The following is a 20,406-nucleotide window of genomic DNA, read 5'->3' as shown; positions in this document are numbered from 1 at the left end:
CCTTCCTGCCCGCTTCAGATGGGTTGGACCTCACTTCCTCATCAAGCACGGACTCCAAGGAAAGAAACACTGGCACCAACAAACTCCCCAGACAGCCAGGTGCCTCTTCCCCTCCACCTCAGGGCTCTTCCCTCTTTCTTAAACACAAGCATCTCCACGTTGAACATCCCCCACCTCTAGTCCCCCCTTCTCTTATCTGAAGGGGGAAGCACCTTAGGTTTGGTGGTGGCTCTGACCACCCCAGGACACCTGTGCCAGGGTTGGCAAACAATTTCTACAACTACACCAGGCTGGATTCACACCTACCCCCGCAGAGTCCCAGGGATGCCACACACACACGGGACCCAGGCTCTAAACTGAGAGCCCACAGACTCTGCAAGGGTGAGGGTGCAGGATGCCGGTGAGATATGACAAGGAGAAACGAAGGCCCTACCCTGGAGGTGGCTCAGCTTGGCAGGAGAGCTGGGGTAACCCGGCCCTTCCTGCCAGGGCACGTCCACCTGAGAGAACTTCATTCCACTCCCACACCAGACAGAGGTGGAGAGAACAAATCCTCTGCAATTCGACCTTAGAAAGCCCTGTATGACTCAGGGGCCCACTTGTCTGGAAGATGCTTCTCATTCCATGACTCAACCGTGACAAGCATGGCTCACAAGCAAACCTTCTCTTGAAAGCACATATAGATTAAATGCTCTCCTTGATGGTCCTTCAGCTTTCAGACTTGTCCCACCAATGAGTCAGAGAAGGTCGTGGTACATGAATGCCCAGGGCTCCCCAGGAGGGCACAGCCGGACCATGGGGGAGGCTGCAGGAGTCTCTGACATGCACAGAGAACAACTGGGCTGCTCCAGCTTTAATGACTGATGGAAACAAGCAGACCTACCACAGGACCAGGTCTACTTTATCATCTTATTTTACAGCCTGTCAGAGACTGTCCAGGCTAGAGGAGACGCATCCTGCTTCTCCCCTTGGTGGGACAAACATCATCAGTCAAATCAGAAGAGCCAAGAGGGTGGGGGGAGAGACAAGAGGAAAGGAGGGAGGCAGAACAAGTGCAGAGAGATAAAGAAGGAGATGGAAGCAAATATCAGAGTTTGAGCAGGAACTACCTTTCTTGGACACTTTCCTCCCCTCCTTAACTGAGCTGTGTTTTTTAGTGGCTTTATGGGTGCTGGCAGCTTGCGGCACACAGGTGAGGTGCACAGGGAGTCCAGCGGCTGACATCAGAATAGCCGTCATGCCTACAGCGGGTACGAGATCAACATGCAGGAAGGAAACAACGGGGAAAACACATTCATTAAAAAAAAAAAAAAAAAACCTTTCAAAGAAAATTTAAAAAGATAAAATAAAACAAAACCCAAGCCCTTGATTCAGAGGACATAAAACATCCAAGAGGCAACAGGGTTGGAGTCAGCACAAGGACAGGATCCAGAGGCTTTCAGAGGGAGGAGCCCAGGCAGTAAATTAAAGGAGGGAAATAAGGGCACAAGTCTCGCCCGTGACCCTCTGCGCTGGTGTGTGAGCAGGACCCTCCTCTTTGCCTTAGCTTTAAGGCTCCTCCAGCATTTTGCATCTGCTGTGGTGCAAAGTCCTCCTGCCCACCGGAGCCCTGGAAGCAACCCTGACCCTGGGGGCCTAAAGGATCCAGGGCGTCACCCAAACCCCTAAAGGTCCTGCTCAGCTACTCCCCCCTAAAGCTACGTGTTTCAAAGGCATCGCACCAAACCGATCCCCAGAGTGCAGCTTAACTGCCTTCAAACACTGCAGCTGTGCTGGGCTGACCGGGGGCTGGAGCTGCCCCCCTCAATCCCCTGCCAGATGAGGACCATGGTGGCAGCCCCCCAGTTCACCCCACACTGTCTCCTCCTTGGCACTCCAGTTTTTCCTAGCACCCCCAGCCGCAACGCAAGTCTCACCCTCCCCCATCCCAGCAAGCTGTATTCATGGGATGCAGTTTGTTAAAGCTAATGAATCATTAAAATGGACAGCCATCCCCTGAAGGTAAAATTGGCACACAGAGAGCTACAGGACTGATCATGCTGATCTAATATGATGTTTGCCCATGAAATACAGGCCAGTTACAAGTCATAACATTTCTAAGGTAGCATATTGCTCTTAAACTTACATTCAAGAAAACATCTGCCTTTGCTTTCCCAAGAAACAACTTTCCCACCTGCCACAGCCATTGCCAGAACTCAAAAAAAAACCAACACAACAGCTCACGGATGCAGACAGACAGCAGACAACCTAAAAGCCAGCATTTCCCCAAAAGCTACCTCTTATAGCAGACCATGCAAAAACACATCCTAAAGCTGTGGAAATTCTTGCCAGCATCCTGCATGGTAGTTCATGACCAAAGCTGAGATTTCTAAGGATTTTCTTTTTCAAGCCTCTGTTCAGCCAGGCTGAGAAAGGCAGATATAAGAGCACACTTGCTCAGGACAAAAATGAGGTACCTTGCCCACACATGACTGAAAATTGAGTTGACGGGAAGCATCAGCCAGCTTCAGGTGCAAGTGGTAAGACTATTTTCTACCTCAAATACGCAACCAGTCAAGAACCTGCGCCTTGTGACTAGAAATCCCCTGTGCAAAGCCTATGTCAATGCCCCACAAGCAGAACTACCCTTACGCAGTGCTGACTGCATTTTGCGCCTCCTTCATGTAAGGTCCAAGTACAATAAATACTCCAGAACCAGTTCAAGTCCTTTCCTGATATACAAAGTTGGATGCTTTTACTAAAACTTTCTCATCTAAGGACCAAAAGACAGACAGAAGGAGTTTCACAGGATGGGGAGATGGGCACAGACAGATGAAGTAATTTCCCCAGGGTTACCCAAGAACCTTTGGCAGAGCTGGTCTGTCCAACACATGGTGAAACCACACGCTTCCAAATGGAAATAGGCAACAGCAAACCAGGCAGCCACGGAGCACCCTCATTAAGTACCATCGTTGTTGATCTAGATCTGAGGTGTAGCCCCCCCAGTTCCCAGAAGCTGCAGGGCCAGAGAAGGATCCTCAAAAAATGCAGGCACCAAGTTAGTATGTCTCACCCTACTGACAGCACCGGGTTGTTCCCAGCAGCTACAGCCAAGGAGAGCCCCTGATGTCGGTACAAGCCAGCAGGCCTCTAACTGAACGTCGAATCCAGAAATTTCACAATCAAAATAACTTCCTTTAAGCCTTGAACTAAAGACCGCAAGACTATTGTGTGCTCTCAACCCTGGTCTAAGCCAGCAGTCCTTCACTACTCCCAGTGAGCCTTAAGAAAGAGCTTAAATGTTCCTATAACAAAAGCTACTTGTTTTTTGAGTGAGTACAACTGAATACCTGAAGCCCAGCAACAGCACCCAAGCTGCCACCTACCTGCATGTGCACTAGGCAGGTACTTTCCACTTTCAGCAGGTTAAAGGACAGTTGGAAGTATTCCCAGAAAAGCAGTACTGACTCACACTGATTAGAGAGCCCAGAGGAACGATATTCTGGAGACACAGGGAAGATGCTGGACCTCCCCAGGGCTGGGGGGAGATCATCTCAGACAGCCTGACCTCACCGAGGCTGCAAAATGCAGTTTCCCAGAATTGGTACAGAAAAGGAAACAGTAAAGTTGTCTCCAAAACACCTGTTTCTAAGCAGTGCAATAGCACTGATTACAAAGACTGACATTTGAAAAGCAAGTCCAAAGACTAACAGGGATTATCACCACCTACGCACAGCTGACTGATAGGCAAATGCAAAATTAATGCTTTCTTCTTAAGAGATCAATACCATCTTGCTAACATTAACATGCAGAGCCCACTTAAAAAAAAAAAAAAAGAACACGACAGAAGCAGAGGCTGAACAACTGATTTCAGACTCTTAATGTCAGAGGACAAAATGTTGCCTTCAAAAATCAGACCAAGTGAAGAGCATGAGCCACAAGAACCTCAGCTGAGTTCAGTTACCACCTAACACAGCCCCTGCCATACCTGGAATAACATGTCCAAAACTGCCTACCAGCATCATGAATCATCACAAAGAAAATAAACATTTACTCCAGGTACTTTCTCTCTTCCTGCAAACGCATCTACAACTCAACGCAGACATACACCACAGGGCAAACGTGTGACCAGGAGAACTACCCCAGCCAAATGTTCTACCATGGACAATCCTAAACCGGCCAAGAAAAGGTAATTTTCCACTTTTACCTTCTGCTGCCTTCAGAGACATACACAATGAATCATCTTCTGCAGATTCAAATCAAGAGAGCATTCAAAAAGGGTATGTTCTGGTGTCACATTGCTCTTCTGGCTCATCTCAAAACCCAGCAACAATGCCTCCTTTAAAGTTCTAACACAATACTGGAATCTCAGCATCTAACAATCCTCCCAGAAGTTTGGTGACAAGAGTCCCCAGCAAGGGATCTCCTCTGATCTAAGCCTTACGTGGGAGTGTGTCCCAAAACAATACACAGACACACATCACATCTGCAGATCGATTCTCCAATTCTGACCTGTGGACACAACAACTTCAATTCAGAACTTGTTGTAGGCATCTGTGGAGTTATGTCAGGAGAAAATGTGGCTCTGGACTTGGATAAATTTTCACCTGAATGTGCAAGGGCCATGCTGCAACAAGAGAAGCTTGCCTAGACCAAGACTGCTTTGGACACCCATGCAAGGGTTCCATACAAGAGCTCCTGCTGCTCACTAGCTACCCCAGGAACTTGAAAAAATATTATTTAATATGTTCAAACTTTCCATTGGCCACTGGGTTTCTTCCCTGCAAGGACTGCAGGAAGGAAGAGACAGAAAGCCTTGCAAAGCATCCTTTGGCATCTGATCTGATTCTATGACTGCATGCAATAACCACACTCAGAGAACTGCCTCTTTTCTCTTGCTCAAAGCATCTATTTGGCCAGAGGTACAATGTTACTGACTCCTTGGGGTAAAATTATTTTCAGTGGAGCTATGACAACATCGACCAGCCTTTCTTGGCCAGCCATGTAAATAAAGGACTTTTGTAATATCCTGTGCAGAAGCTGAGCACGGGAAAAACATCCTTACATAATGTAATGAGCATTGACCACACGCTTGCTCACAGACCCAGCCTAACACACCCCTCTGGTCACCAGGTCTGGCTACTGATCTGTTTTTGCACAGACCTCAGACTGGTGTGCCTTTGGTTCCAGTCCTGGATTTAAGCAGGTAGAGGGGAAAGGGCAGAGCTTACCTTCAAATAGCATGAGATCTCAGAAAAGCATTGCTAATTTGTATGATTCTATCCACCAGCAAAATTATTCTGTTTAGTATGTTCCTAAATGCCTCAGCTCTAGGAATCATGCAAATGAGAAACACCGTTTCCTTTAACAAAAAAATAATTTCCAGCCTTCATCTTAAAAATAGCATTAGAAGGGTCTTCATATGACTGCGTAGTCCACCCCCCAGCCCCGAAGCACACCAGCTAAACTCCATTATTCCCAAGAGATGTTAGTCCAGCTGATCCTTAAACACAAACACTGTGGTTCAACAGTTTGCTTAGACCTCTGTTCTGCATTTCACCATACTAACCAAATACTCAGGGGGAAAGAAAAAGCTTAAAAGACAAGTTTCCACATGCACCTTGAAGTATTAAAATAGCAGAAAGCAAGTAAAAAGAATTTATTGGGTTTTGTACAAAACATGGTTTTAAAGTCAGCTTCATGATTTCTGGGATCCCAAGTGGTGCTTTTAGAAGACCTGGGGTTGACAGTGTTGCAAATCCCTCACTCAAATTGCCAGGCGCTCATCACACAAACAAAACACAGCTTCTCATTCAGACCCGTCTCCTGTTTATCCACCATCTGCATCCAAGAGATGCACCTGCTGCATTTCTCAAGATCACCCTCAAGATTCAGGGGTTTTATGTCTCCTGCTTCAAACCAGAGCCAAAGCTGCTGAGAGGCACTTTGGGATGGAGACCAAGGGCTGTGAGTGTTCTGGACACACTTCCCAGAATAAAGCCTTCCTCAGTTCACACCTGAGACTGCCTTCTCCTGCACATCATCACAAAACCCTTGGGTCCCCAGCCTTTCCACCACTGATGCTGAAAGAAGCAGTCACGCAGCAGGGACCAGAAGAGCAAAAGGGGCCCGACCTGTGTGTTAGAGAATAACTTGAATAATAAGTAATTCAAACACCATCTGCAGGATTTTAAATGTGAACAAAATAACACTTCCCAGAAGAGGTTCTAGAAACAAAGCGCAGAGCATAGAAGGGAAGAAGGTGTCTCTAAAGACCCAGCCAATTAATGTTTCAATAAAATTTGGCCTTTTTACCAGAACTCCACTGCTTACTTTTTACCAGAAATGTTCCCAGAGATTTATTTTCCTTTCACTTGCTAATTAACTTGTCCAGATCTTTCCTCTGCTTCTATGTGATTTTAACGACAGACTCAAATTCATATTTTTCACCTCCCTTGTACCTCTGAGGTCTGTCACACTTGGCAGAAGGCAATACAGCACTGATCAAAGCTGTGTCCTATGAAGACCTGGATCTGAAGGAGACGCTGGCTGTGGGGATTTGCTTCGGTGCTGACCACACTCTGCTCAGCCCATGCACTCCCCCGCAACTCAGAGTGCCTCTTGCTTGCTGCCTCGTGGAGAGCTAAAGATTATTAAAATGAATAATTATTCCTTCTTTTGCACCCCCAGCCTCCAACAACAGAGCTGTCAATTACAAACTTAACCTTTTCATTTTATTTTATTAAATGGTGGTAAATGGCTTATTCTACTGAGCTCTCCTGCAGCCTTTTATATCTAAATGTGGCACTACAAGGTATAAATGGACCAAGCGTATTCACCTCTTTCACATTAACAGTGGAACTTGCACATGTAGAACAAGATCACAGGTAACAACATTAATACAGCCTGGATTCACCAGGGCTCTTCAGTTCTTTGCTGTATTTACCTTTGTGTGATTAAGTACCTAATTACACAGTCAGCGCTAATAGCCAGGGGATGAAATTCAGAGCTTCTATAAGCAAGGGGAGTTCTTCTGCTCAGGTCATCCACCTAGACAAGGTCTGAGCTTGACTTTACACCTTATTTCCACAAAGACTGATTTGCTAACAGGGAGACAGATGGGCTGCGTGCTGTCAGAGACACTCAGTATCAGTCTTCACGCAGTGCTCATTTGGCTATAGAGACGTGCAAGGCAGAGTTTTCAAGACGGTGATAACATTAAACAACTGGAAACATCAATCCTGGGGATCATTTTTAGGCAGGGTAAAGCCTGATGCTTGGGAGAAGACCAAGCACTGTCACCTCTCCTGGAATAAGGTGGTAACCATTTTCTCCAAGAGCGAGAACATAACTGTCTCCACTTGCTCAGGAGCAAACTTTGGTGTCCAAGGAGCTAATAACCTCAACAGACCATGCATGGACAAGAGCCAGAGGAAGGAGAGTGTTAGTAGATATTCTGTAGTGTCTGAAATAAGTACATAAAAGCCCAGAAAATACCATACATCAGGTCTTTTGCACTCCTCTACCCCGGGTTACCACGTTACAATACGATTTTGAGCGCACAGTCAGTGTTGGTACAGAGAAGACATCTGCTCTCAGCAGAACACCCGTATCCCCAGGCACCACCACACCAGGGTCCTGAGGTTTGGCGCTGCCCGAGTCAAAACAGAGCAAACGCAACGACGGTTTTTGGCATGGAAACACTTCCACTGAAAGCTGCAAGCGCACGTTGTCGTTTTCAAGGCAACGCCATTTCATGTTTAACAGGCAAATCTACTCTGAAAAGGAGCATTGAAAACTGGCACTTTCATCCCTCCCAGACACACTCCTTGGGTATATTTAGTATTATATTCACAGGTTTGGATGATAACAAGCAAACCTGTATTCTGCTGCCACAGGAGACAACATCTGATTCAACTTCTGTCCCTTCCTTTCTCCAAGTCAAGGCATCACAATCATTTTTTTAAGCTAAAGACCACCTCAGCTTTTGTAATAAAACCACATTAAAAAAAAAAAAAAAAAAAAAAAAAAAAATCACATTACAAACCACACACCATCTCACACCACTCGTCTCCCTTAACTTTAAAAAAAAGTATAAACTAACAGCTAGCACTGAGCTTGATCTGTGGCCTCTCCCCCGCTACTTGATCATCCACACCTATGGGAGAAGATGAATACCCAATCCTCAAATAAACCCACTCATTTTGAGAGCCTCAGGACCAGCACTGATGAGAAGAACAGTTACTAAGGTTTGACCATCCCATTCTTCCCCAAATTTACCCTCTTTGCCTTTCTGAAAAGTCCTTGGGCCTAAAACCCTAAATGCCATCAACATTTCAGACTCTTCCTAAAAACTAATAAAGGAAAGTAAGTGCCACAGAAAGGTAAACCACTTGCTCATGTAACCCTAGCGACAGAGCAGGTGAAGCAGAGAGGGATCCTTACCTGCCAGGGCCTGGTTCACCTTGCTGGGTTTGGGCATCTTGACTGGCAGGTTTGGGGCGCTGGAAAAAGAAAAGAAAAAGGGACAAGTTCAACAGAACAGATCAATCACTAACAAAACAGAGACAATTCAGCAATGCACTATTCCCTCCTGAGTGCCAGGGACCTGGATACATTAACAGGGATTAATTGCTCAGATGAGCCCCACCTGGGACCCCACCCACGCACCCTTTGCCCACTGGTCCAACAGCTACATTTAAGAAGCCCAGTCCTTGCCAGAACTATCTAGTAGGTTTACTTATCTCCAAGGTGGACCTCAGACCTATGGTGTAGGTAGCTGTCTTCAGCCCCATCTCCTCCTGGCTGGATGCGGGGCCTGACTCATCCCTTCCTCTTGCTGGGGTCTGTTGGTGAACCCTGTTGTCATCCCCCTGCTCTGATCCTGTGAGGCATCCCTGCTCTTGCTGCTCTACCACAGAGCTTCCCGTGAGCAGCCGTGTGCTACAACAGACTGCTGCACCAGCAGGTCCATGGCATGGGCATGCAGCCAGGAACTGCCAGGATGCAGCAAAGTTTGTCTTAAACTTTCCAGGTGACTCGGTCTCCAGCTAGAGAAACACTGCTCACTAAAGCATGAATCCCCATGCTGTATGAGAAGTTGCTGATGTACAGATCAAAGGAAGCAAGCATTATCACCCCCTGCTGCTTTCCAGATGGGGAAACTGAGGCAGAGAAAGGCCAAGAAAAGTGCTTGAGTGCATGCAGCTGCAGCCCTGGGTTGAACAGAATCAAGCCTTGACTCTCCCCGCACGTCCAAGCAGTCACTGCAAGATGTGGGAACAAGGCAGGAAAAGTTGAAGGAGACTTAGAAGAGTTTGGCACCCATCTTCCTTTGGAAATTGAGAGGATTTGGACACCAAATATCCCCTTCAGGTTCCTAACCTACTTGTTTTGGGAGTGTTCGCCAGCACTGGCAGCTGCACCTCAAGGTAGTTTGGGATACATGGGCAGCCAGTGTCATGCAATTAGCTGACTGCAGGAATTAGGAAGGAAAGGGTGAGCAGCAGCATGAAAGCTGATGAGGGCCTCAGAGGACAAAGCAAGCTGGATCCACGTGAGCAGAGCAGGAACGTTTGAAATCCAACATGCTGGCACAGAGAAGCCACCCACAGATTTTGTCTCAGGTAGCATGTGTGCCTGGGATGGATGCAGGCTCAAGCGCATCAGCTGCAGTTAATACACAGTGCATTCAGACAACCATCTCCAAGGACCCCCCAAAATTACATCAAACCTGGCCAGCTTAGGAATTCACAGAGACTAAGGTGGTCAAGTGCCCAGATGCCATCCACCATCTAGGGGGAACCTAATTCTCTCCAGCTGGGAGGCAAGAGCTGCCACTCTGCCCAAAATAGCATCACAAAGGTCCCTCCTTTCAGCCTCGCTAAAATCTTTGTCCACATTTCCATGACAATGACCAGAGCTGAAAAGATTTGCGAGTGACACGAGTGACACGTGGCTGTCTTCTACCCTCAGGACAGGGATGCAACCCCACCTCCCTCCTCTCCTACCTGCTGCAGTTTGAAATAGGTTACTGCACGCACGCTGGACTCCCTGAAGAAACCCCTGGGCAGGACCCAGGGCTTGGTGCTGCGCTGACAGCCTGGCCAAGCGAGACCAGTTCTTCCAGACCCTTAAAAAGCTCTCCAGACCGCAGAGGTTTCCCTTCTGTTTCAAAGACTGTGCTTTCCCCTCTGCTGCCCCCAATTTTGCAATGTCTTCAAATGATGCAACATACTGTTCTTGCTGCAGCCCAATTCAAACCCAGTGAATACAGCGGAAATTCTCCCCTCAGTTTCAAAGGGCTTTGAGATGGATGCCATGACTCCTCTTCATGACGTTTTTTCTTTCCTGATTCAGCCTCTTCATCACAGCTCTTTCTCAGGTATTTCCCTCCTCCTTCTATTTCTCATCCATTTGCTTCATTTCTGCTCCCATGACTCTCTTCAGATGATGGCTAGTAGTAGGGCTGCTCCTTCTCCAGCTGCAGACAAGGAGGGTATTTGAGGACCAGATTATGAAAAGGAACTTGAGACCTGGTCCCAAAAATCAGAGAGGCATTGGACCTTCCCTCCTCCAACTGAGCAGCCAAGACGACAACATGGTGCCTGGACAACCCCTCCACCCCAGTCTGTGACCCTGCCTGTGACTGATACTGAAGAGCTTGTGCTTCATTGTCACACCATGAAGCACAGCAGCCACCTTGGGTGCTTTCATTTCCCTGTGGAAGGTAAAAATACAATAGAGCACAAAGCTGAACCTTCCATTCTGCCAGGAAAGCAGATGGGCAGCGGAGGATCCTTCCAAAGGGCTGGAGCACAGCATCATTATACCTGAGGTTGAAGAAAGCAAACCCAGAGCTGCTCTGGGAAGAGGATCATTGGTAACCATGCCTTGAGAAGACTGGCAGAGAAATTCTTCACTCTTCTTTCCTGCATTGCAAGGCTCAAGTCCAAGTCACCCAGGAGCTAGAGCTTCTGTGAAGTGCGAAGAACCCTTGAGATTTGCAGAGGGAAATGGATAAGCAATTGAAGCAATCAAGTTTTGGAAGCTGTGAGTGCACTGCAGATAAATTACTCGCTGATCAGCTGCACTCCTGGTGTAAAGGCAAAGTTTTGACTGCTGGAGGCTTTAAGCCAATTGACGTGATGATGGAAAAACCAAATACTTCTTACTTCACACGCACCAGCTAAACGCACGCACATTCGGTTAGCGGCATCTCAGCTAACAGCGTTGTAGGATGTGCTGACCCATCCACTTGACACCGTCTGAGCGTACCGGCAGGGCTGCCACGCACTGTGATTTCTTTTACATCTGCAGAAAGCCCAGACCTAAGGCTGACGAAATCAAGGGAAATCCACACTGCTTTGAGGTACCTCTGCCACAACACTGCCTGGGTAGATTTGCAGCCACAGTGCGTGGAAGTGATGCCATGCCAAAAAAGGTGCAGAAACGCTACTTGGAGCCTACCCTGAGTCTGAAGTGGGGTTTTTTGGAGCAGGATGGGGAAGAGGCAACAAGGAAGGATATTGCTATTGTAGTATAACACGGGCTGTGCCTCAACTCTGAGAGCAGGCTTGCCAGAAGCATGAACAGACATATTTAGTCCATCAGCTCAGACTCAAGCTACTCCAGTATCACCATACCAGTGCTGGCTTCTTGGGAGAGAGATGAGATCAGGCTGGGGTGAGGTCCTGCTGATTTACTCAAGCAAGGCTCAGTTAGGAGAAAACTTGATGCAGGCAGGCTGGTGCGGGTCTTGGGTAAGGGAGATCTGGAGAGCATCACTGCAAGAGCAAGCACTGCAGTGCGGAGAAACGAGAGGGATCCACCGAGACACCTGCTCCTGCTGCCTCTGCTGCCCACAGACAAGATTTCTAACCAGTCAGTGCCTTTGACTCCTAGCCAAATGTTCAGGCTGTGCTTGCAACACCTGAAAGTCAATGCCTGAATTCTCTGAATATTTCCTGGTATCAATTCTTCCTCCCTGGTCCAATTTTGTCCTGCCATTCACTGCAGCTCCTGCTCTCCCAGTGCTCTGTATGCTGGAGGTGACTGAGTGCAACAGGGCTCACCAGGTTGTGAAGAAAGGGATGCAAAATAAGACACTGTCCTCAAAGATTCAGGAAGAAGATTCTGATAAGATTTCCCATCACCAGTTCCCAGGAAATCTGCTACAAGGGCACACACAGGGCAGACTGATGTTTCAGCATGACAAAACCACTCGCTCCTCCAGAATTTCAAGGTATTGCAACACCAATGAGATGGCAAAGCACAAGGCCAGAGAGGAAGCATGGCTTCCACGGCTGCTGCATTTCAAACACTGGGTGGCCAAGTCTGAGCCTAACATCACCTAAGCTGCACGTACACAGCAGTTTAACGGAGCAGAAGTGGGGGAGTCTAGCAACTCACCCTCTCCACCTGATACAGCCCTTTCTTCCTTCCTCTCTCCCTGCACACCAGCCAGCAGGCCACATATTCCTGCATCATGACATCTTTGTAGCCCTCTGGACAACAGCCAACACTTCTCCTCCCAGATCAGGCTGCATCCAGCCCTGCCTCACATTAACATCAAGTGCTACCACAACACCCAAAGGTCTAACCCCCTTCCCAGGGCTAACCGACTGTACGATGATGCTAATGACCATACAGCAGTTTCTCCCCTACCTTTCTTCTCAAGAAGACACCAAAAGCCAGACCGAATCCCTCTAAAGGAGGACCTTTTGGTGCTCTGCACGCAACCACGCAGGTCTGTGGTTTTTCTCCTGGCATCAAGCAGAGGAGATTCCCCTGCTCCCACTCGGGAGGAGCGCCCAGCAGCAGAAGCACGCTGGCTAACAAAGGGCTGCAGGACAAGTCACAACGGACCCAGCGGGACCAGCACCGAGCAGAGTCCCTCCTCACCACCCGAGGAGCTCATAGGTATGCCTACGGACAAAGCTGAAAGATGCAAAGGAGGAGAGAGAAAAGGAAAGGCCCTGCCCAGGTCCTGGTCGCTCAGTTACACCTCCTGATCCTACAATGTACTGACCATGGGTCGTTCCCTGCAGGAGATTTGGGAGCGCAGCACCAGATCCTTCTCAGGAACACCACAGTACTGTAAGCATCCTTCCCCAGTCCCCAAGACCCCTGTTCCCCATGCTTTTAAATAAAATCCTTTCCCCCCTCAAGCTGCCTGCCTTATTTGTATTAACCTAGACCAGCACCCAAAGCTGCGTAAGGTCAGAGGGGCCAGTGGAACTGCAGTGGAGATTTGCCTGGCTGGGGCACTGATTAACATATCCCCCAGAAGATTGCTTCCTGCAGCTTTACTTGCTCATATTACAAGCAGGGCACTCCTTACCATGTTTCAGGAATGCCCTTCTCTGTAATTAGACAGCACAGTGGGGGGAACAGGGTAGCTCTTGCCCCAGGGATGGATGCTTTCCCACGTGGGGTGGGAAGGATCATGCCAGGAGGTGGCTGGGAGCCTGGGGAGCTGACCCCTGTTTCACAGATCCGGTTAATGGCACTGATACAAGGATGCGACCCTTGCCGTGGCACACTCCATCAGCAGATTTCAGTGCCGTCTGTGAGAGAGGCCGGATTCATTAACTGTGTTTAATACACGGGAGGAAACTAATGCACCAAGAAGCAAAACATCTTGCCCACAGGTATTTAATACATTAGCAGCAGAGCCAAGGATATTAGCATCTATTTAAGCCTTGGCACTTCTCTCTGGGTTTTCCAGTGACTTTGACCCTCTTGGGAGGATGGGGAAATTAAACCTGCATTTTGAAGTGCCTGAGCTCCACCTTCTCTCACACCAGCATCTGCCCTCCAGCCCCACAGCAAGCAGGAAATATATTTAATCACTGCCAATGCCACAAAAGCCCAGGCATGCCTGTGCTACTAACAGCCCATACTGGGGGCTAATCCTGCCTGCCTATTGGAAATAACTGTCACAACCACACAGGGAGTTAGGCAGCTTTCCAGGATGAACTACACCTCTTTCTCAGCCCTGCAGGAGAGATGTTTGCTTCGGTGCTGCCATTTTTAGCTGTTTTTCCTAAAGAAATCGTGTGTACGCAACTGCACCATCTTTCAGTCTCTCGCTAATAGCTTTTGAGCCCTTCTGCCAGTTGCAGCTCAGCTCCGAGAGGCAGAAGCTGGGTCATCCCTGCAGGCTTTGTGAAGATAACCAGTTTTGTAAAAGCAAGTAATCCTCCAGGGCTGCTTTGGAGCCAAAGGCTGCGGGGTGAACACAACACAACCTTTATTAGACACCAGAGGATCCACCGTGGCCCACTGCTCCCTTCCCTTTGGTCTCTGAGCAAGGGCCAGCACAGGAATTGCGCATCATGGCTAAGAGGAATGAGCAATGCTGCATGCTGGACACAGACGGAAAACCTTGGCAGGATAATTAGTGCAGGATAATTAGCGCTTAGTCTTCACTGCCACAAAGGCCGCACTATTCGGTGATGCAGGAGGAGATGGGGCAGCAACTGCGAGGGAAGGGGAACTAACCACCACGCCACGCCAAGTCCAGCCGAGGGGGGAAGACCGGGAACCTGGGGGATAAAATAACCCAGGAATGTTCTGGGCTTAAGAATTAAATGAAACACATTGTTAGAGTTTGCTACTCAGGTTTCCCCTAATGCACAGAAATGAGAGTATTTTCTGCTGGAACATGGGTTTCACAAGCCTGAGACTGTAACCCCAGCCAGGAGCAATTACACCCATCCAGTGGCATTTCCGACTCAAACCCAGCACAGGGGTGACAGGGGAAAAGCCATCTCGAGCTGTCAGCTGGTGCTGAAAAAGTCCCTTTCACATACAGCACCATACTGGAAGACAGAGATTGCCCCACTGCTTGCATTTGTCTGGCTGGCAGGGGGGAAGGAGAGCACCTCTGGCAAAACTAATCCTAAAGGACTGGAGATCCAGACATCGTCCGTCATCCATAAAGAGCCACCAATGCACATCTTTGTTCTGCCCTTCTCTGGGGTCTCTTTGGGTGAGCCCCCCGCTGCTGCCTCACTCTGGGCTGCGATCTGCAATCCATGCGTGCTCCTGCAGGGGAGAGCATGGAAAACAGAGGCTTTCACAGATATGTCTAGTGGCAAACACCACTGTTAACAAACAGAAAGGGAGTTGTAGAGATAAAGACAGCTCCTAACATCCTGCCTGCAAAACCACCTCCCCAAGAAGCCCTGTAGCCAGGCAAGTGCCAAGAAGCATCCCCATGTCTGGGCTAGGCTTCAGTTCTGCCAAGGCTTCATGTCACACTAGCTCTGGCAAGCCCAGGCAGCACACTCGTGCTCAGGGCACGCTCACAACTGTCCTGGTTTCAGCTGGGATAGAGTTAATTTTCTTTCTAGTAGCTGGTATAGTGTTATGTTTTGGGTTCAGTATGAGAAGAATGTTGATATCACACTGATGTTTTCAGTTAGTCTAAACACTACTTAGCAACAAGTCAAGGATTTTTCAGCTTCTCATGTCCAGCCAGAGCAAGAAGGCTGGAAGGCCACAAGAAGTTGGGAGGGGACACAGCCAGAGCAGCTGACCCAAATTGGCCAAAGGGGTATTCCATACCATGTGACGTCATGCCCAGTATATAAACTGGGAGGAGTTGGCCTGGGGTGGGGGGATGACTGCTCAGGAACTAACTGGGCATCAGTCGGCAAGTGGTGAGCAATTGCATTGTGCATCACCTGTTTTGTATATTCCAAATTATTATTATTGTAATTTTATTATTGTAATTATTATTATTTTCTTCCTTTCTGTTCTATTAAACTGTTCTTATCTCAACCCACGAGTTTTGATTTTTTTTTTTTTTCCCCCAGTTCTCTCCCCCATCCCACTGGGTCAGGGGGAAGTGAGTAAGTGGCTGCGTGGTGCTTTGCTGGCTGGGGTTAAACCACGACAGCACCCCAGTGGGGACAGACAGACAACAGCCAGGAGAGGAGGGACTGAGGCTCACAGCTGGGGGTGCAGGGTTTGCACAGAGCGTGCCTGTCACATAAGTCTGCCAGCACTCACACACTCCCTTGCAAGCATCCGAAGAGCTGTCGCCTTCCCCACGTGGCACATTTTGCTGTCCCCAGCAAATATTTAACGGTACGATCCCTTCGCATCCCCCAGAAAGGCTGGCTTAGGCCAGGGATTATTGCCAAGATACCAGACACCTCACCCCTTGCACACCATGAACAGCTGAGCTGCAAAACGGGTTGCAGCAGCTAGACCTTGACCAGCCACAGCATGGCTCATCCGCGGCCAACACTGCCACCGGTACCGCAGCAGTCCCAGTGCCCCAGGAGGGCTCTGCCTGCTGCTGCTGTCCCCAGGCTGGCCTTCGTAGAGGAGACCACATGCTTCTGCCACAAAAGCCACCTTCAGCAGTGCTCAAGAAGCGACCGAGCTGGAGCAGCTGGAGCAGCGGAGCGGGGAGCGCGGGGGCATATGCCAGCCCTGGAGGGCTGTTGCATTAACCCAGCGCAAGCTCTGCCAGCACTCACCTCTCAGAGGGTTTAACCAGCCGCTGAGAGCTGCCCGCTGCCCCGGCAGCTCCCAGGACCCAGCCCAGCAGACTGCCAGGACAATGTCCTCCCCAGTGCCCTGGCTGGGTACCTCCAGGTCTCCTCCCGGCTGTCGCTCTCCTCCCAGTCAGCATCACTGGGGCTGTAAGCACAGTTCATGGTAAGGAGCCTGTGCCACCTCTCTCTGAACACCTCTCTCCCACCCTCCCTCCTTTCAGGACAGCCTGTCCCCCCATCAGTAGGATACAACATACCCAGATGCTGATCAGCTCCAGACAGGCTTGCAAGGCAACTGCCGCAGCATTTGGCTCTTCATTTTTAATCTTCCCACCCTGAAGGTCACTTTGCAAATCACACTGAGGCTCTGTGGAAGGACAGGGGCTCCAGGCAGCCCGGCAGCCCCACACACTGACCAGTGGCTCCTGCAAGAGGGGGTATTTGGCAGCTTCTTCAGGAGACAGCAAGAGCCTTACTGGGGGCTCTTGCAAGCAGTACTGAGGTCTGATTTTCAGCCTGATTTGAAGGTGACGGGAGCAGAGAAGTATTGCGGATGCTTAAGATGCCACAAAAAAATCAGCAGGTGCAAAGAAAGCACCAGAAAAAGACCATGAGAAAGAAGAACAGGATGCGGGAAGTCATTTCACTCAGATGACCCTAAAGAGGGAAAGTCCTGATATGACACCAAGGAAAGTATCTCAAGATTCACCATTTTGCTTAAAATACAAATGAGATTCAAAATAAATCTCAAACCCCTGTGCCTCATATAATTAGCAGAATCTCTTTCAACACCCTTCTAGATCTCTTATCTGTATATTTACTTGGGGTAGCTTAGACAGGTAAATCAGTCCTGGCAAGTTCCGCTTTAGCTTCTCAGGTGCTCACACAGTGGTTCAGCACCTGGATCATTTATGGTCAAATGCGTATACTGCTCTGTACACTTCCAGCCATGTACAAACAGAGGGAGCAGTCAGACAGCCCTTGCTTGGTCCTCAGTTTAATGCTGGCAGATACTCACTGCAAGTATTATCACAGACAGGCCACAAAGACCTCTGCTAGCAAAGGCTTGCATGCAGAAAGAGTTAAGACCCTGAAAGCAGATTAGTGGTGATCTGGTTTGGTTTGGGTGTCTAGGTTTCACAGAGGCCATCCTACAAGAAGTAGGGAAATGCCCCTCTTTGCAAGGATGACACTGATCTCCCCCAGCCCCAAAATCCCTGCTGGAGCCCAGTGCTGCAGCCCCCCTCCAGCCCACGGGGGACAACCGACTGCGGCTTGGCCCAGCAGCCCATGCCATGGAGAGGAGGTGAGCTGTCAGACCACAAGACTCTGCTTTTCATTTAGCCAAAAGGCCCAAAAAGAAATGAAGCCCTTCCTCCCACACCGGTAAGGTGCAAACACAGCCCTCCTTTGACTCCAGCTGCACACCGATGGAAGCTGAAATCCTGTGCTGAGAGATGTGCACCAGTTTCAGCCCTGTCAGAGAAGAGCCATGGTGAAAATTGATCAGCAGCCAGCATGGATGACCCAGCCATACAAGCTGGAGTGTTTGATGAGTGACAGCTCAACGAACTGAGGAAAACTAGACTTCAACTAGCATCACAACAACTGCCAGTCCTTCCTTCAAAGTAACTAGCTCCCTCCAGAGAGCCAGAGCCCACCCTGAGCACCCAGCCAGGAGAGGGTCACTGAAGAAAGATGAAGGGAAAGGACATGGCAAAACCCTCACAAGGCAAGACTTAGCTGGATTTTAAATCACTTACAGTCCTGCTTGCGCTTCCAGTCCTCCAACATCGCAACGGCAAAGTTCCACAGCACCTCAACACATGCAAAATGAACCTCTTGCACAATTATCCAGAGGCATCCCTGCTCTGCACCAGCATTTAGCCTGACAAGTAGCCTGGACACCACTCAAATTGCTAGTGTCACTGCATTGATTTCAGATAGAGAAGGATCAATATGGTTCAAGGTATCAAAGGAAGGGGAGAATAAATTACTGATTTGTTTTTCTAAACATCTTCACAATGGATTTGAAAAATCCTTGATCAAATCTGTATCTTAGGGGTTGGGGTTTTTTCCTGCCTGTTCACCTTAAAAATGTCCAACATGGACTTCCTGATTTTGTCAAGAGAATTCATGAGGTCTCAGCCACACACAGAGAGTCCTGTCGTCTTTCCCTGAAGGGGAAGAGCTTTGAACACAGAGAATTTTTCCACTCTATGTTTATTGCATATTTTGAATTAAATAAGGGTGTTCACAAGTCCCCTTTTCATTCACTCAGTCCCCATCACAGTTGTTTTAAGTGTAACCTGAAATACCACCAATCGCTATTAATTTTCTTAAACCTGCAGAATCTCAACCTGACCACTTTCTCCAGTGGTTCAGGCAGACTAGTAGACAGAAACTATATTTCAAGCAGGAAAAAGGAAGGGGAAAGCAGAGGAGAAGCCTTTTCATCCACTGTACTGGACACAAAGGCACAAACCTCTCTCTCCTTCTAGGGAGACCTTTGTAAAGTCATCTGGGACAGAGAGGCTCCTAGATAACGAAGACCTGAGCGCAGCAGGTGTCTTGGACACATGCACAGTATTTAAAGGTGAATTAGGGTCTGTACCTGACTCCATTAGATGCAGATAGTCCTGTGCTGGGGCCCCCAGTTTGAGGCAAAGCCCAGGTGCTCTGTGCATTGAGTCTCGGTGTTGACCTTGCTCCAGACAAAGTTGGTTTGTTATAGGGCACGAAGCCGACGCTGGAAGAACTTACTGACGCTGTCCTACCAGAAACCTGATGAGTAGCAGAATTGTTGGGAAAGTTTATCATGGAGTGGCGGTAGCGTGTTGTGATGGGACCAGTCCCACTGTTTAGCCAGCACTGCTGGCACGAACAAGCCACCCCTGTGTGAAGGGGTGCCGAGGAGGCTGTCACTGGGTACGGGGCATCCAAGCGCCTCTGAACACTGCGACGGAACCTCGTGGTCTTGTTGGTCTGGACTTGAGCCACAAAGTCAACTTCATAGTTGTAGCCCAAGGGTCCGAGATCTACTCGCTGGTGGTTCGTGGCACGGGCTTGCTCGAGGAACACGCAGACGTTCATCTCATAGGGGGACCATCCGCCTTCATCGTTCTGCCACTCCCAGACGATGCCCTGCCCTGCAGCAGAGTCCCCAGGGAAGAGGTGCCTGCGGACGGCCCGCATCGTCCCTGTGTGGGGAGAGGAGGAAAATAAATAAAATAATTTTGTGAGCAGAGAATTAAGGGGGGGACGTTGTCTCAGGGATTTGTTTCTGCACAGATCTGCGGTGTCTACATCAGGGTGGTCTTCCCCACCTCTCCATCAACAGGGGCACTAACAGACTTTCTCTTCCCAACAGGGCTAGGTTTGCTCATGAAGCTTAGAGAAACGCAATACCCCCAAGATCCCTGTCCCTCTGCCAAATCTGATTGCAGGCTGGCAACAGGTTCAAAAGCTGCTGGGAGGAAGGGTGGGAAAGGAGGGAAGGAGAGAGGATACAGAGACAGACACACCCGAGCACAAAGGCACAGCAATTACATATGCTGCCCTGACTTTAAAAAAAAAAAAAGAGGTAAAAAAAATTAGGCTGAGGCATAGATCTGGTTAAAAAAAACCAACTCCTACAGCCTTGACAACAGAGTAACTATAGAGACAGGACACCATCAGGAAGTGCTTTGCAGGAGCGCTTAAGGGGCTAAACGCCTACTTTCCTACTTTGCTATGCAAGAGTCTGGGCAATTTTGTTCTTGGGGGAGCGGGTGAAGTCCCACAAGGGCAAGGACAAAGACTTTGGAGAGGGGACAGACAGGGCCACCTTCTCCAGGCTCCTGACTGCTGGGAGATATAGCAAGACTAGAGAGAAGACAACGCAGTAATGTGGAAGCTGGAGAGAGCAGCTGTT

General features: G+C 48.9%; 1 protein-coding gene across 7 annotated transcripts in view; it reads right to left on the bottom strand.

Annotated features, from left to right (window-relative positions):
* DTX2 (deltex E3 ubiquitin ligase 2) overlaps positions 1-20,406 on the bottom strand; it is a 41,584-nt gene that overhangs the window by 10,445 nt on the left and 10,733 nt on the right. For 4 of the 7 annotated variants that reach the window (XM_049802796.1, XM_049802792.1, XM_049802794.1 and 1 more), the window contains exons 3-5: positions 19,108-19,693; positions 8,425-8,483; positions 1,110-1,241 (exon numbers count right to left, since the gene is read on the bottom strand). In XM_049802796.1, coding sequence (XP_049658753.1) covers positions 1,110-1,241; positions 8,425-8,483; positions 19,108-19,693 — 777 coding nt within the window. The remainder of the gene's footprint in view (positions 1-1,109; positions 1,242-8,424; positions 8,484-19,107; positions 19,694-20,406) is intronic. The other 3 variants (XM_049802795.1, XM_049802798.1, XM_049802799.1) reach the window with 1 other exon arrangement.

The sequence above is a fragment of the Accipiter gentilis genome, chromosome 6 (genome assembly GCF_929443795.1).
Source record: "Accipiter gentilis chromosome 6, bAccGen1.1, whole genome shotgun sequence".
NCBI classification, from domain to species: domain Eukaryota; kingdom Metazoa; phylum Chordata; class Aves; order Accipitriformes; family Accipitridae; genus Astur; species Astur gentilis.
This window is presented reverse-complemented; position numbering and strand designations above follow the sequence as displayed.